The sequence below is a fragment of the Danio rerio genome, chromosome 4, assembly GCF_052040795.2.
Source record: "Danio rerio strain M-AB ecotype USA chromosome 4, GRCz13ab, whole genome shotgun sequence".
Taxonomy (NCBI): Eukaryota; Metazoa; Chordata; class Actinopteri; order Cypriniformes; family Danionidae; genus Danio; species Danio rerio.
Genome location: NC_141024.2, coordinates 16,996,462 through 17,014,783, shown reverse-complemented (window position 1 = coordinate 17,014,783; position 18,322 = coordinate 16,996,462). Strand labels below are relative to the sequence as shown.

General features: G+C 35.7%; 1 protein-coding gene across 1 annotated transcript; it reads left to right on the top strand.

Annotated features, from left to right (window-relative positions):
* Window positions 1-11,842: 11,842 nt before the first annotated feature.
* Window positions 11,843-18,074, top strand: wu:fc23c09. Its single transcript, NM_001423131.1, has 4 exons — window positions 11,843-12,010; window positions 12,272-12,353; window positions 12,625-13,504; window positions 14,104-18,074. Exons 2-4 carry the CDS (start codon window positions 12,287-12,289, stop codon window positions 15,191-15,193), a joined length of 2,037 nt encoding a protein of 678 aa, NP_001410060.1. The 5' UTR covers window positions 11,843-12,010; window positions 12,272-12,286; the 3' UTR covers window positions 15,194-18,074.
* The last annotated feature ends 248 nt before the right edge of the window (window positions 18,075-18,322 follow it).

Sequence of the window (18,322 nt, the reverse complement as noted above, 5' to 3'; positions counted from 1 at the left end):
AAGTTTGTGTTTTAAGTTAAGGTACAACAACCTGGTAATAAATCCAGTTGGTTTTCTGTTATTTTATAAACTTACTTCTTTACAACATTCCTTATACAGTATTCAAACTTCTAAAATGTCAGTAAAGTCACTTTGTTTATCTGCAAAGTTGAATTTTCAACATTAAAAGTCAGCGGAGTATAGATCAATGTCCCAAAATGCTAATCATAACCACAAATAAGCGCATGGAAACTGTTTATGAACTGATTTTTATTTTACATTTTTACAGTGAATAACTTTCAGCTATAGTTAAAATGTCAAGGCAGATGTTCAAGGACCTAATTTTTTGAATGTATTTAACTACTATTTACATATCAGTATCAGTAAATCTAAATACTTATATATCAGTAGACCTTATAAAAGACAGATATGTTTATTTGCAAAAAGCAGATACCCGCTTTCAGATATCACTTTTTTAGGGTGTGCATGGAACAGTGCAATTACCAGAAATATGATTGCAGAAATTGCATTTTTACATTATGGTATAGTAGCATAGAGTATATACCTTTAAGGAAAACTAATTGCAAACTCTAAAAAATTATCTTATTCACTGAATTTGCGATATAATTGTGTTCGGGTCATGTTTCAGACATGTTTACATTAATTTTTAGACAACAGAGTGGTCCAGTAATCAATAATTTATATATATATTACATGATATATATTATATATACTGTATATATATATCTTGCTCATTTTAAGTTACTTTAAAAAATCTTTATTTGAAGATTATTTGAAGAATTTGAAATAAATGTCTTTTAAATGCTGTCTCCCTTAAATCAAATATGGCATATTTTAAAATTACAGATAAAACTATCTGAATTTTAAATGTTTTATCTAAAATATTTATATTTCTAATCTGTTTTGGGTGCAGTTTTTGTATTCTTAGTCTCTTATTCTCGTATTCTCAGACTGCACGTGTTTGATTGATTGGAAAACGCAGCATTGATACAAGCGTCATGAAGCATATGGTGTTCTGCCTTCAGCTGAGGCTAAATACACACGTGCGCACACACACACACACACACGCTCTGTACATATGGTCATCTGAATATTCATGCTGCAGGTTTCAGCAGAACTTAAAATCTCAGTCTAACTTGACAGGGCTTTCAAGCAGCTCTCTGCAAATCGGTGCGTATCTCTCTGCCTTTGTATTTTGCATTATCTTCTGAAGATCGGCAGCTGTGTCTTGGTCTCTGGCGTCCCACATATGAGCACAGATCAATACAATGCCTATATGCATCCGTCTGTGTTCATGCTTTTAATAATCCTCTCAGATACAGAAAGCTCCATTATATAGATTGCTCTGTCTTTTACATCAGTCCCATTCTTCTATGGTAAAAGGGGAGTCAAGCGTGCCACTTCTCGTCATTGACACAAACTTACTCAGCTCTGACCTTAATGCTCGGCTGATTTGATTTGGGGTCAGATATATTTCTGTAGTCTATAGACAAATAATTCAGATGCTTTATTTTGCTGCTTCAGGAAATGTGAAGCTCAAAAGTCTCAAAAGCTCAAAAATTGATTGAATTTGTAAAAATAGATTTGCTTTTACACTATAAAAAACATTATGCCTTTTTTCATAAAAGAAAAGTAAACTAATGGCTGTTAAATTACAGAAATTTACAGTAAAATAACATGTTAAGTTACTGAAATTTACCGTAAAATAACGGCCATTACATTACAGAAATTTACTGTTAAATAACAGATGTTAAGTTACAGAAATTTACCAAAAAATAATGGCTGTTAAATTGCAGAAATTTACAGTAAAATAACAGAAGTTAAGTTACAGAAATTTACAGTAAAATATTAGATGTTAAGTTAGAGAAATTTACCATAAAATAACAGACGTTAAGTTACAGAAATTTACAGTAAAATAATAGATGTTAAGTTACAGAAATTTACCGTAAAGTAACGGCCATTACATTACAGAAATTTACAGTAGAATAACTGACGTTAAGTGACAGAAATTTACAGTAAAATAACAGACGTTAAGTTACAGAAATTTACAGTAGAATAACTGACGTTAAGTCACAGATATTTACAGTAAAATAATAGATGATAAGTTATAGAAATTTGCCGTAAAATACGGCTGTTAAATTACAGAAATTTACCGTAAAATAACAGACGTTAAGTTACTGAAATTTACCATAAAATAATGGCCGTTAAATTACAGAAATTTACAGTTAAATAATAGATGTTAAGTTACAGAAATTTATCGTAAAAAAAAAAGATAAGTTATAGAAATTTACTTAAAAATATCATTAATTTCTGTAAATGTCTGCAATTTAACGTCCGTTATATTTACGTTAACAGATTTTTTTGACAGTATAGATAAAGCCATTTTTATATTTTAATATAGGCTAAACTACTTCTCTGTGTGGTATGGCTATATAGAATGTGTACATATAGAATATAATATTGTCTATATGTGTAGTATTTACTGTGATCAATTACACTGTAAAAAATAAGTTGAGTTAACTTCAAATTTTAAAGCAACCAGATGCAAAGAAATTTTGAGTTTATTAAGCTTCAGTGGTTAAAGTTGGCTGGTTTAAGTCAAGTATATTTTACAGAATAATTTGGCACAACTTCAAACACTGAAGCTTAATAAACTCAGCCAGTTGCTTTAAAATTGTTAGTTACCTCAACTTTTTAGTTTTTTTACAGTAAGGCTCAAGTGAAGAAATTAAAATTCAAAGTCTCCTCAACTGTTTTTTTTTTTTTTTTTTTTTACTTTCATTGAACAAGCAGTTACAAGCAATCAGTAAAATCACTTTTATAAGTAAATTCAACTCAAAAATATTTTTTTCCAGCTCAAAAATATGTCCACCTAACTTAAAAATAATTTGATTGAGTTACCAATTTGTACGTTGGATCTTTTTACAGTGACAAACATAAAACAAAAACATGTATTATATAATCATATAAACAGAAACTCACAGAATTTAAGAATTTGTACAATATTCGATTAAATTCAAGTTTATTTGTATAGCATCTTTCACAATAGTTATTATTTCAAAGCAGCTTTACAAAAGGTGCACATTATTGTATTGCCATTAAAATCAGAAAGGTTAAGGGTATTAGTTACTATAACTGTATTAGTTACTAATAACTTTATTGAATTAACTAGCAACTATAGCTTTTCACAGTTAAAGTTATTATATATACGTTAACCTGCAGTTATACAGTAAATAGGTGAGGCCATTATGTACATATTCAATTAACTGTATTTTAAGTGTATATATTTATTGTATTTATATATAAATATATATATTTAAAACATTTTATATTTGTATAAATACTAGTATTTTAACAAAATCTTTGTGCTTATGTATTCAGTTATATCTAAACTTTACATTTTCGTCGCACAACTGAATACAAATATAGGAAGAATAAGCCAAGTATGAGTAAAGTCAGAACTGCACGTTTATTTTCAGATTCTGCATTCAGCTATATAAATAAGCTATGTGTTTGTGCCCAAGCTAAATTATACTTTGAGTTTATGATTTTATTGTTTTTAAAAATATAATGTTCAGTGACCCTGCAGTTGGTAGGACCAGCGTTATAAATGTCTCTTTCGTCAACAACATGACGCATGTATCTCATTTTCTCTGTCAACACATCTTGTATGTTTTTTCATTGCTCTCAGTGCTTTCCAAAGACTTTCAGTTCCTCTTCGCACATCGACTGATCCACATGTCCAATGAAAACATGAATAGGGCAGTAATATGCTGGGATATTCTAGACAAGGTTAAGACAACAGAGCAGGGGCCCCGTCGGAGGCCTCACTTCAGGCCTCATAGATCTCATGAAAGAAGGACGGATCTGTGAAAATATTTGGATGTTCTAGGCTAGCAAAGTGCCTGAAAGTGTACTTTTGTGTGTTTGTTAGTTGTGAACAAAATACAAAAATATCAAGTACTTGAGTAAAAGTGGATAGAATTACTAGATTTTTAAAGTATTCGATTGTTAAAATGAAAACATATTTATTAATGAATAATTATTTATTTACCAAGAAAACAAGTACAAACCTATTTTTATGTGCTTAGTAAAAGTGTATTTTAAGTAATGCAACACAATGCTTGGTCACACTTTATTTTTAATTTTTAGGTACAATTCTCGCTATTAAACGAATCATTAACTAAGGCTTTTTGCTCAAACTACTAGTTAGCTGCTTCTTAATAGTTAGTAAGGTAGTAGTTGGATGTAGGTATTGGGTATTATTAGAGAAGTAAATTAAGATCATACTTTATAAGTACTAATAAACCGTGTTGGGGAAAGTTACTTTTGAAAGTAATGCATTGCAATTTTGAGTTACTCCCCAAAAAAAGTAACTAATTGCATTACTTAGTTACTTTTTATAGAAAGTAATGCGTTTCAATACTTTTGAGTTACTTTTGAGTTACTTTTTAATACCTGGCTGATGCTTGATCTCTTTCAGAACTTGTTTTTTTTCCCTTTCTTTTTTAATAAAGGAGCTCTACAATTAACAATGCACCGTATAACCCTCATTTACCTTTAAAAAAAAACCAGAAGTAATATTTTAGGATAATGTTGTCTTAGAACTTTCTGACCCCAGAGCTATACGTTGCGCATATACAGATTATTGAAAGTTTAAAGCAATGTGTTTACTACTTTTGTACTATATGTCTAAAGTAAAACCACTGTCTATTGACACAATCCTCTTTTCTTTTTCTTTGATGCGTTCAAAATAATAGACACATTCTCTCATTGACTGCGTGATTCATTGTGACTACTTTAGTTTTAATTCAACAATTAATTTTTTTAAGCATATTAATTAAACTTAAAAGTAACTTGCTTAGATTTTCAAAAAAGTAACGTTAAATATTATTACCTAATTTTTAAAAGTAATGCGCTACTTTACTCATTACTAATATTATTACCTTACTTGTAATGCGTTAACCCCAACACTGCTAATAAACAATCAATACCTTAATAATAGGCAGATAATAAATCAGTATAGTGAATTGTTCGGTTTAGGGATAATTAAAAATTAATTAAAGATTGGAATTGGTACTTAAAGGGTTACCAAATGTTTCATTATCAAAATTTCATGCACTGATAACAATAATACATGATTATTCATTAAAAATCAAGTGTGAGAAAAACAAAATAGTCCATACAGCCTAGTATATAACAAAAATGCTCAAACACAAAATGTGCGCTGACAAATACAAACATATAATAGAAAAAAAGACTTAACATAAATTGCATGTTTAGTAGATATACATTTTTAAATCTACTTTTACTGTTGCTATACATAATCGGGTAAAATGCATGAGCATTAACGTGCGTTATTTTAATGAATATGCTTAGTTTTTTTTAAATAAACCTACACCATTAATGCAGTAATTCACAAATATGGACATGTCCACATTCAAGCCTTTTACACAGTAGGCTTAAACAGCTCAACCTTTAACACCAGATTTAGTTCACAAACAACTTACAGTCGTGACCTAAATATGATTTTTCATATACAATAATAAATCCCGGCACTCATAAAATAAATTTGACATTCGTAACTTACTATCAGTCAAAAGCATTGACTCTGGAATCTCCTTTTCGACTCGTTTGATTTTGAATCAGTTTGTGAATTGTTTACTAGAGAATCCATTTGATTCAGTGATTAATTGCAGACATTTTAAAAACACACTCAAGTACACTATAATGAAGTGAAATATACTTAGTTCCTGTCCACCACTGGCATTGGAGTCATTGTGCGGTCAGTGTCTGTTCATCCAGGAATAAGGAGATATTAAAGTGCTGCTTTAGATTTCTTGGTGATCGGCTCTGAGTTTTGAGAGTGAGCCAGAATTAGCGGTGAGCTGTGATTAAACATTTACACAGGCTTTTCTCTCAGAGACTTAAGCAGCAGACAGATTGTCCCGTTGTTAGAGGCATCAGATGCTCAGAGACCCGATAAGGTTTTATGTGCATATAAAGATAAGAGTTCATTCGCTTTACTGTATGAGCTTGACACAAACAAATTGATTGCTGTCTGTGACCTGTGACCTTTCAAGCCCGACCCCCAGCAGACAGACAGAGAGAAGGGCAGATGGGGGTTTGTTCGAGGGGAATGGGGGCAGCGGCGGTGTCCTATTCTCAGTCAATGTCATTGTGTTCTCCTTTTCTTTTCTGTTTCCAGTAGAAATATCTCTAGTTTCAGCAGAAAGTGTTGGTTTTTCTATTGAAAGTGATACCGTAGTTCAATTGGGCTGCACATGAAACCGGAAAGCACGTCCTTGGTGGTTGGATTACTCTATGAGAGACCCAGGTGTGTGTGAGTGTAAGGTCAATACCACTTAGCTTTGATATGCCCAAGGTGGACAGGATCCACAATGGAAATCAGGGGGCCTTTATGGGCTTTCCGACCACCGGTTTTGGCCATTCATCAATTTATGTTTAATAAGCAGCTGTGATATGTTTGTTCTGGGTGCTTTAGCACAAAAAACACACATCTCATTCATCCAGTTTAGTTTAACAACACTCAAAAAATTGATTCACTGGATTTACTTATTTTTTCAACATAGACTCATTATGAAAACGCAGCCCTATATACATTTCTGGAGAGTGCAAATTATGTATCCAGGGCTACGTATGGCTGCATTTCATCTTTAAAATGAACGCTATGGGGCGGTATGATGCCATTCCTTTTCTCGCTTACCAGCTGACCACTTGCTTTTGTATGGGTGGCTTTAACTCTGTTACTAGTTTGTCTGATAGCTCGTAACATACATTGACGGACTTGAGATGCAGAGAGGAGTTGACCACGACAACGAGGTTCAAGTCCGGTAAAGAATGGTTTCAGAAAGCTAGTAAGACAAAAACAAAAGCTAAAAAAAAAAAAAAAGTAAATAACATGGTGAGAATGTGGTAAAATCTGAAAGCGTGGTAAAAAATCAGGGGCCTTTTCTTTTTCTGGATTGCTTTTTAAAATACTAAGGTTGGGTTTAGGAAAGGGGGTGGGCAGGTCAATCTTTGCTTTTTTAAATGCTTTTGTTTTGGTTTAGAGAAGGGGGATCGGTTGGTTTGTCAGTCAGAAAATCAGTTGACAGCGGCCTCTGGTGGATTTACGTGCAAACAGCAGGCGCGAATTGCACTCGCGTTTGAGATCTGAAATTTGAGATCTGAAAAAGCGTACACAGCGGCCTCTGGTGGATTCGCGAAAACAAAAACTGCAGCAAAAAAATGTAGCATTTGCTGTCTCTAGAAATGTGTGTAATCAGAATGAGCCTGGGGGGAATTTTTTTAAAGTAAGTGGTTGAAAACAATTTATATGGGTGGACTTTAAACAAACAAATAAAATTTAGTAATGTTAACTCAATTTGTTTGTTTGAATTCAGCCCATATGAATAGTTTAAAACCAATTACCCTAAAAGAATTTAGTATATGCAATAATTCTTTGTTTTCAGTGAAGCACTGTATACATGAATGTCATTTTTTTTTGATGCAGTCGCAGGTTTTAGGGGTCATTCACACAGAATGCATATTTGTGTCTAAAAATGTAAGACTCCGCATTTAGTAATGTCAGGAATTGTATTTAGCATCTAGGTACCATTCCAACTTGCTACTGTAAACAGATGCTCACAAGGCTTGCCCCGCCTCTGAGTTCTTCTGATTGGTCCAAAAAACGTACCCTACCTGCCACATAACAAACAGAATTTTGATTCAAAGCTTTAAATCAGCCACTCTTCATAAATGTAGCTTGATGCATCTTCATGCTCACTAAAGCAGAACAGAATACCGTATGAAATGTAAAGTTTGAGTTAACCTTCAAGGTTCACATTTAATAGCAAGCTATCGTAGAAACCAGTGGTTTTGTTATCGAGTAGATTGATGGATCACTGTTTATGCCCTCACACACTCAAACACACATTGTTCTGTCCATTTGAACGCTTAAACATTTGCTTTAGTTTCAAATCTGCATTGCCAAATTAGAAATTCAACTATGAGGTTTCTGTTAACCGTCTTTGACCATCTCTGCTGGGTTTAAAGTACAGCCTGTCAGCTTTAATTTCAGGATATTTGCAGTCATAAACAACAAGCCGTGTTGAAATGACAGTCTTTTGAGCAGTTGTAATTGGACAGCTGGCCGTTCAGCTGTCTCCTGACCAGGTGTGTGTCATTACGGCATTAGCACATGCACAAAGGACAGCTCACAAAAGGTTTAATGCAAGTCAAGGTGTGCCATTCAGCCAACATCAAGTCAAGTGTTTGGGCTAGCACTGACACCATCTTGCATTCGAAGCTATTATAAGCTCATCTTATAATTGATTTTTTTCCAAAATGTTGATGCAGCTTTACCCAAACTGGTAGTCTGTTTGGGACAGGCTGTTCTAGTTATCCTGGTAGATAATCGTAAGACAAACACTGTCTTTTCTTTTCAGAGCTCTACTTCAGGAGCTGTTGACACTAAAGAAGGAACATTTTTCTGTGTCCTATTGTTTTCTATTTTTATGTGTGCTGCTGACGACTTCATAAACAGGTAGCTGGAAAAGTTTGCTGAAGATACAATCCACTTGTTCAGTATATACACTTCTGGCCTGAATTCTTATGTAGCACAACAGAATGGACCATCTGAGCGAACGATTGAAAGTTAAACTGTCCTTTAGCGTCCCCTAGTGGTTAATTGTGAGAGTTCAATTCATGTTTTTTTTTGGGTGTCAAAACAGCTTAACATAGAAGTTCTAGTCAATTGAAAGGGTGTCAGTCCAGTTTTTAGAGTTGAAGTTCAGTTTAGTTTAGTTCAGTTCAGTGTGGTCAAAGTCCAATCCCTGAAAAGCAAATCCATTGATTCGCAGCTCCACAAGTGCCAGACCAAGCAAGCCTGTGGTGAGAAATTAACATCATTAATGTCAGTATGTTGACTACAACTGTGTTGACTAAAAAATGGTTCACACTTTTTTTAATACAAAATTCACGGTATTAAAAACATTAAGAGTTTTAGCCTTACAAACTCCCAGATGCTTATTATTAATTGGGCTTATGTATTGGGTAGGATTATGGATGTAAAAAAGATCATAGTGTTAATAAACATTTCATATCTTAATAATAAGCAGATAAAAAAACAGTAGTAAATTGTATAAAGTGTTGCCAAAAATGTCGTTTTTAATGTATATAACTTACTAATCTAAATAAATGACAGCTCCCTGTACCACGTAGTTGTATTCACTGTAAAAAGCAATTAGTCGCCTTAATGTCTTTGTGGTTGATTTTAAATGAATAAGTCCAGAGACAGGCTTGGCTGCAAACATTTAACTCACTAAAGCAAATGGCAAGACGTACAGTAGGATGGATTTAAAACAGAGAAAGACATTTAGCCACAGACATTTTTATAGGGCAAAATACATTTTTCAGGGGGGCCACAAGAGGGTGCTAAGGTGACCCTGGAGAGAAAATGAAGAATCTGTATAGTGCAAAAACAATATTGATATATAAAATGTCAAAACCTTCCCAGTGTTGAGTTGCAGTTAGAAGGACATCCGCTGTGTAAAGCATATGAAGTTGGCGGTTCATTTCGCTGTGGCGACCCCTGATTAATAAAGGGACTAAGCCAAAGAGAAAATTAATGAATGAATATGTCAAACCCATTTTTAAAAACCTTTTTGTTTCATGATTTGCAGAAGATGCTCACTGAAATGTCATTCAGTGCTACAATAGTTTATCATATATAGAGCAAGAATTACTTGTTGACAAACTAGAAGACTTTAAGGATGCCAGTTCAACCCCAACATACTTAATTAACCGTTATTTTGAATCTTTATGCTTTGCCAATGGTCTTTTAAATAACAAATTTTTACTTGTCAGCAATGACTTGAAATATAACAGTATAAAAATGTTGTTATATTACAGATAGGCATGGGATAAAACCAGTATCAGGGTTTACCGCAGTTTGGAAAGTCAAGGTTTTTACACTTCCTACAATATATGTAGTTTTTTTTTTTTTTTTTTTTGCGTGTTTTTTTTTTTTTTTGCTACAATTTTATTTAGTTTTTTAGGACAGCAGTAAACACAATTAGTTTTTTTTGTAAACACAATAAGTGTCCAAAGTGACTTTAGCTGCGGTCACACTAGAGCTTGTGCTTGCAAATTTCTGTCGTACTGTGCCGCGAAAAATGGGTGGGGTTAAACAATATGATTAGACATTAATAAAAGTGAGCCATTGCTCCATATTTTAAATTCCGTATTTTAAATTATCTTCTATTGGTCATATGCAATCACCTGATGTGATTTCACAGGTAAGAATTCACCAAGCTTTCGAATGCAGTGAAATGCGAAACACGTGCTTGCGTTTCTGGTCTGCCGCATTCGCATGCCTATGAATGGAAATCGATGGAGTGAAAAGTGCAGTGTGATCGCAGCTTTGTAATAGAAGTAGTTTGACCTATTATTACTAGTTTAACTAACTATTAAGATGTCCAAAATTAGTTTGACAAATACCTGTATATTGTAATGTAGGTTAGTTGTTTATACTACTTTTTTTTTCTTGGCTAAAAACATGGTCTTACATTATTAGCGCTGCGTAAGCATCATCTATTTTACATACTGTAGATATAAAAATAAATTGAAACTATTGTGTGTTTTATGATATGCTGTAATAAATTTTAACATTTCTTATGATTTACCACATATATGTAGACATTACATGAAACATTAGGTCATGAAAATTGACTAAAAGTGTGTATGAACCCTGGATATTTATATCCAATGTTATCTTACCGTCGCAATCTTAAACCAGCCCATGCCTAGTACAGATTTTACATACAATAAATGATAGTAGAATCGCAGATAGTGGATTCAGTCAATATTTTGTCATTTGTTATTTTATTTTATTAATATCAAAATTGACACTATAATATATCCTCTATAGGTAAATACAGTAAGATTGAATTTGCAAATGCAGCGACAAAATAAACGTTTTTTTTAAGTACCATGTGTTAAAAACTTCAACTTAGGAAGCAAGCTTAAAATCAGACAATTCTGAAAATATTTGAATAAAAATAAACCGGTGATGTGCTGTGCTGGCCTGTAAAAACAATTTGTGTAAATCTGTCAGATGTTCTGGCACAGTTAACGGAAGGCCTGACGTACAGTGTATGACAAAGTTGCAAACGCATCGCGAAACTATCCAAAACTCTGCATTTTCCTGCCAGCTCACGCTCTCCTCTCCTGCTGTTTGGTGGTGACAGCAAGCATCTTATTTTAATCATCTTTTTTGTTTTCCCACACTCTGGATAAAGCTGCATCTGCTAAAGCTCTGCTGGGAGACACAGTAGGAGTCAGAATTAGACATCGGCTTGCTCAAATGCCTCAGAAAAGCGAAGAATCTCTGTAGACAAAGGTTTTGAATAATTTGTTTGTTTGGTTTAACATCTGTTACGATGAAATACCAAATAGAGGTTGAACAAAAGGTTTCTTTTTTACAGTTAAACTTTTACAGTTGAATTTCAGTCTAGAATATTTTGCTATGCCTCACCTCACACAGCTCTATGCACCTCACACAATCTTATCGAAAGGTCAAAGGTCACATAAGAAAATACTTGTCATTGTAGTGCAAGTGTACCCGTGTCTGTGAAATGAAGGCAAATAGTATCAATCCTGACCTTTGACCTTCCAATTTAGTATGTCTATCTTCATTCCTCTGAATTGATCCGCTAGATTGTTTTCGGATCTAGTGTGTAAGTGAGAAAATTCCCGTAATGATAAGCATCTTTGAAGAGAGCTATATAACTCACGAGTCATTTTCCTGAGTGTGTATGTGGAATTTGCATTAAGGAGACGGGAGAGTCTTTAAATGGGTCCATTAGTCCGTATGCGCATCTATTTGTTTGTGTTGAGTCAGTCATGCTGTGAAGACGGTGAAGCAGAAAGCCAGCATGTCTGCAGAGCAGAAGAACTTCTACATATGAAGGACGGATGCCACATACTCACCTTGAACACACTCCAGGTAAGCCGTGCCTGCTGGGCCGACCTCATTACAAAATCTTCAGGGTCTGGATTTATGCTCAAATGATCAGTTACAGCTTGTAAATGGAAGCTTTCTGGAAACTTTAATGTGGTTGCCTGCCATTTTTAAAATCGTAGGTGTTTACATTTTTTATTTCAGTCTCCTGGAGCTTGGTTGATGGCCACAGATTTTTTCTTATACTGCAGATGGTTTTATTCTAACTTTTCATTGTTAGTTAGATGATTGTTTTCTTCTCCTTAGCCTTTTTAGGTAAAAATGAAGCCCCTTGTGCTGCTGTTTTGGATTTTTGTTGTGACCGTACACACTTTTGTGCTTCAGCCAAGTAAGTACTCCTAAATTGAACTAATTTAAATACGTTTTAATCCATGTTTTAATGTTGAATATTCAGAATGTTTCAGTGATGCATGTCGGATTACAAAAAAACATGCAGTATTCTAAGGAAATATGACTGTAATCTGCTTATATCATGACTCTTATTTCTAAGGTATTACAGTATATTTGGCAAATGTCCCATAACAACTGAGCCAGTATTTATTTTAAAAATGTATTGTGTTTGTAAAGGTCCTAAAGATGAGTTACCTTTTATTCTGTAGGTGTAAATGTGACCGTTTTGCAGAATGCATCTGCAGAAGGTGACCTTTGGGGAAAGCAGAGACTTACTCGGGTAATGGAAGCTCTAAACGCTGAAGAAGAGAAAAGAAGTGAGGAAGAGGTCAAAATCCGTGGGGCAGAAAAAGAAACTAACAATAGTAATGAAGAACATGGTATGAAAGAAACAGAAATGGGACAAACAATGATACGCACAGAGGATGCAGAGGAAAAAGAGAACCAGCAAGGACAGAGTCCGGATGAACCTGACACATTGGATTTCACCCGGCCAACTCTGAAGCAATACAACACTCCTAGCATATCTATCACATCCCATCCAGTTCTGCTCACAGAATCAGCTACTCCACCTCCATCATTCTCCTCCACACCACAGAGACCAGCATCAGCTCCAGAGACCTTGTATGTCATCACCAATACAAACCTTTCATCTGAAACCACAGTTGAAACCCCAAAATTTCACACTCCAGATGCAATGGGAACCACATTACTAAATGAAAGCAGAACAAATGATGACCTTAAAGTGGAACTCCATGTGATGAACGTCTCTGAGCTCCACCTAAAGGAGGAAGTGAGTGTTGAAGTCACTGCATTGTCAGCGAGAGCGGGACCCACTGCAAAGGCCCTTCCCAGTACCTTTACGGACAAAGCAAAAAGCAAAGTGGCCAAACATAAAGACAATAAAACACTGAAAGGGAAGAAAAAAAAGGCTGTAAAGGGGAAGCCAAGGAAGACAACCAAAGTTTCGAAAAAAGCAAAGAAAGTTAAAAAGTTAAATCATGAGCAGAAACTGAAGCCAACAACTCCGTCGCATTTTCCTTATTTTGAAGATAACTACTGCCCATCAGAGTGTTCCTGCTATGGGAGGTATGTGTCAACTACATCTTAACCCAGGGGTGTCCTTTAGGGTTATTGTGTTTTATAGTTTAACAGTAATTAGACATGCTAAAACCTGCTCACTGAGATCTTCATACTCACTTGAAACCTACAGGCAGGTGTGATGGAGCGGTTTCGACCTCCAACCCTTATTAAACTTACTTGCCTGTTGTTGTTTTTATCACTCCTGAAGACATTAAAAGAATAGTTTACCCAAAAAATTTTATTTCCTCACACAAAGTGCCTTTAAACTTGATTTTTTTTCTTTTGTTGAACACAACGCATTATACATTGAAGAATCTTGGGAGTAAAACAGCCATCGAATTTCATAGTATGGTATGTTGTTCCTAATATAAATCACAGAAACTCAGACATGCTAGCAACTTTTGGACAATGAGCAAATTATGGCAATTTTTCATTTTTGGTTGAACTGTGCCAGATGAAATTAGCTTTTTTCGTGTCTACTGGATTATGGTTGCAGCTAAACTCTACAAAAAAGTGTTTTAGAATTGTCTTAACCAAGCATGAAATAACTGACCTTAACTTTTTACACTGTAATTTGTCCGTCAAATCAATCTCTTGTTTTACAGGGTTGTGCAGTGTTCTGACAAACACTTGGTCAAAATACCTTATGGAATTCCTTACAACTCCAGGTACATTCTCTTAATGAACAACAAAATTGATAGCATTCAGTTAAACTTGCTCTCCCAGTACGACTCCATGGAGTTCCTGGTGTTAAGGAACAACCGTTTAACAGATTCCGCAGTCAAGAAAGCATTTGAAGGGATTCAGCGTCTAAAGAGATTATATGTGGAGCGGAACCTTCTCCGAAGCATCCCCACAGACCTGCCTGCTACTCTTGAGGAGCTACGTCTGGACTGGAACCAGATAAGTGCAATGTCCAATGCAGCTTTTGAACGCTGTCCGAGTTTGCAAATTCTTAGCCTGAGCAACAACACCCTGTTGACTATCCCTCCAGGTGTGCTTCTTCCTTTGGGCAGCCTTCGGACCCTCACTCTGTCCTACAACCAGCTCGCCTCTGTTCCAATGCAGCTGCCCCTCAGTCTTCGAGAACTGTATCTCAGAGGCAATCGCATTCAACGTCTACAAGGTGACATGTTCTGGGGAGAGTCAGAGTTGCAGATTCTGGATTTAAGTTTGAACAGATTGACCGATAAAGGGCTTGGGAAGGCAGCACTATTGAATGCCACTGGCCTCGAGAGTTTGAATCTAGAAGGCAACTTACTGAAGCGAGTTCCTCGCCATCTACCCCACACCATAAAGACCCTCAACTTGGAAGGAAACTTCATCTTGAGCATTACCAAGGATGCCTTTGTTTCTATGCCTCAACTGGAGCATCTAGGTTTAGCAAGAAACAAAATCGCCAAAGTGGCTCTTGGTGCCTTCAGAGTTCTCCCACTTCTGCATCAGCTAGATATGAGTTACAATGCCTTAGAACAGGTACCACGGCAGCTCCCATTGTGGCTGCACTCTGCAACATTTATGCACAACAACATCCGTTCGATTCCTCGTGATGCATTCTGTTGGGGTCGAGACAATGTGTCCCCACTGAGCCGCTTGGTGAAGGTGCAACTGGAATATAACATGATAGATCTAGGTCATCTGGACACGCTGGCCTTCAGATGCCTCAGAGGCTTTCAAGTGGTGGAACTTTACTGAATGAATCAATTGGGAAGCCCTAGATAAAAGGGGCAGGCTATGGTTGGAGTTGGCATCTGCGACGATGATGAGTTTGACAAACTTACTTTCAATAGGATGAAAAGTCAGAAATTGCAGTTAGTGATAAACTATATAAACTGCAAAAATGCTCAGCTCTGTAGACGATAGTTTTGATGGGCATGAGGTGTCGTGCATTACTTGACACATATTGAGTACTTTTCTGATGCTGCTTCTCTGATTTGATCAAGTGTGTCTGCCTGCGGACTGCAAAACAGGGGCGTAAGATGAAGGGACGTAACCTGTAGTAAGTCAAAGGCGTAACTTGCAGTTGTCATATTGAACCATGTGAGATGTCACAATGAAATGTAGTTGGCAAGATGGCTTACCAGAAAATTTTTTTAAGAGTTTTCTCCAAATTTATCTACAACAAATTCTTTGATATATTATTATATTCATACGATTAGCAACTCCACCATGCAACTTTATTCGTTGACTTCTACTCGATGTCGCCCCCTGTGGTTGCAAATAACCTAAACATTCTTAAACATCGCTGATTTGCCATTGTTTTCACATGCTCAACAAAAATGACTGTGAGTGGCCGTAGAGGTCATCGGTTCACCGAACTTACCGCTGTTTACTGCATGTAACCACAGATACAGGGACATTGGAGCCTTTTAAAGCCACAATTCATCGTATATCGTAAATCAGCTTTTAAAGAAACCAGCTGATCGACGTGACCTTAAAACGCTTCAGTGTCCCTGTATCTGTGTTTAGGCTCAATTTGGTGAACCGATGACTTTTAAGGCCAATCACAGTCATTTCTGGTGAACAGGTGAACACAATGGCAAATCAGCGATGTTTAAGAATATGCTCCACAGCGCTTAAATGTTTGCGGGACATTTCAGTACCGATTGGTATCGAATTCCAGTATCATAACAACCCTAGTTAGGTAGAGACGTTAATAATTGTGACGGTTGGCTTTAGGTGTGGAGTAGGTGTAGACGTTAATAACTGATGTACAGCGCCATGTTGAGGACAACATACTTTTGACATGCCTCCATAACTTCAAGTTATGCCTCTAATGTACTAGAAGTTACGCCCCTAAGACACCTTCAAATTACGCCCCTATCTTGCAGTCCGCAGACAGACCCTACTCGATCTGATCAAATATAGCCAAAAACAGAATTTAAGTGTATGCGGCCTGGGTTATTTGTTGTGATGAAATTTGACTAGATGTTGAATAAGACTGAGATCAGAGTTGTTTTGTTTGGATGAATCCCAGTCCCACTTGTTTTTGAGATTGTGTATTGATTCAATGTGACACAACATGTCTTACATTAGAAAATAAATCACTCGCTTTTGTAACTTGGCAGTCATCTTATCTCTGTCTTCTCCAGCTAATGTTATATCAGTGGTTCTTCACTCCAAATATGTACTGTTTAAGATTCAACAGGGGACATACTTCACGTCGAGTTGATACGATATTTTCACTGTTTCTCATTATCTGTAGTGTTTTTCTAAAAATTGCTTGTTTTATTTTTCTTGGTAAGTGCTTGGCTGGGTTTGCTGATTGGCTGTGGTTATTTGTGCCAGATTTGAAGCGAAGAAAAGCGCATTATTCAGAATTTGGCCGAGATGATCTTGGCTGTTTCTTTCTCTCACACAAGGGACTTAACCAGTCCATCTATGCCATTGGCTGGAGTTCCAGTGTGGGTGTGTGTGTTTAGGAAAGAAATCTCCTGCAAATAAACATGTTTGGTTGAACATATTTGAGTACTTTAAGGTTATGCTTTTAGGATGAGTCCAAAATACAACCTTGCAAGACACTTGCACATGGTTGTATTCACCAATAGGTGGCAGAAGAGTATATTTTAACAAACCTTTGCATACATTTTAATATTTCTCCCTGGTTCAAGAATTACAAAGTTAATATGCTCCATTAGAAAAGTTGATCATCATTGATCATTGAACTCTCTTTATTCACATTATTGTGAGTTTTTAATGGCCGTTCTTAAAAAGATGTCTCAAATGTATATTTTCATTTCAAAGCATATGCGTGTTGCTGCTCTTGCATATGAACAAAGTTGACAGGGTCTTGCCAATCTCTTGCGGTCTTTAGTTTCAATTCAGTGAGACTGTTTAAGCAAACCATATGAGTGTGTGTAAGAGTTAGGGAATACAGGGAAGGAGAGGTGAAGAGGGGGGAAAGGGGTGACAAAGTGAGAGAGAAATGAGATGGAAAGAAAGCAAATCGCAGCTTCATGTGTAGGGTTGGTGAATTCCATCTGTCTAATAATGCAGGGAAGCTACGTGGCACTGGGAGACAGCTGGAGAGAGAGTAAGAGAGAGAGAGAGTCTGAGGAAAAGACGAGAGGAAGACTGAGGGGAAAAAAAGAGAGGACTTTAGTAAGGTGAAGGAGATTCTTCCAGAACATCCCTACAGTCCAGCAGGACCCTGACCCCTGATATTTATCTGTTTGAAAACTCTTTTTCTTATTACTTGTTGAGTTTATTTGATTTTAACCCAAGCAGATTTGTTTTTAATATTGGCAAATGGGAGAGACGGTGAGCTGGCACGCATATTTTCATAAGTTGTCTGTGCACATACACTAAGAATGGATAAATAGTATTGTGTTAAAGACGATACTTTATAATTATTTGATCTGAAATTTCTATAACAAAGGGACAAACTGTACACTATAAAAATGGAAATGAATAAGAATCTGTTTTGGGAGAATATGTTAGAAGAATACTATTTCAGTCATATAACTTCAAAATGTTACATTTCGCTGCATGTGTTTGGGGTATCTTTGTAATTAATTGTGAAATTTTCAATTTACTGTCCATTTAAAAATGTAATTAAATAAAAAAAATCTTAAAATGTTGTTCTATAACTAATGTTTTTTCAGCAATAATATTGCAAAACCAATGTGAAAGATATATATTAGTATTTAATAATTATATGACAGTATTTTTATTGACTCCTCGGTGGGGGGGGGGGGTTGATATCCAGAATGGGGAAGTCCCAGAGTAAAGTGAGAAAATATGATACACCGGTGTTTTTGGAAAAACTGTATCTGATCGGGCAGTTAAAAGATTTAACTTGGGCCATCTCCACACTGGTAGATC

What these genes read in the sequence shown, in the direction of transcription:
- wu:fc23c09 (NM_001423131.1), top strand. Translation starts at nt 12,287, where the DNA reads ATGAAGCCCCTTGTGCTGCTGTTTTGGATTTTTGTTGTGACCGTACAC. An exon ending in CACTTTTGTGCTTCAGCCAA is followed by an intron (nt 12,354 to 12,624) that starts GTAAGTACTCCT and finishes TTTATTCTGTAG; the next exon opens with GTGTAAATGTGACCGTTTTG. An exon ending in GAGTGTTCCTGCTATGGGAG is followed by an intron (nt 13,505 to 14,103) that starts GTATGTGTCAAC and finishes CTTGTTTTACAG; the next exon opens with GGTTGTGCAGTGTTCTGACA.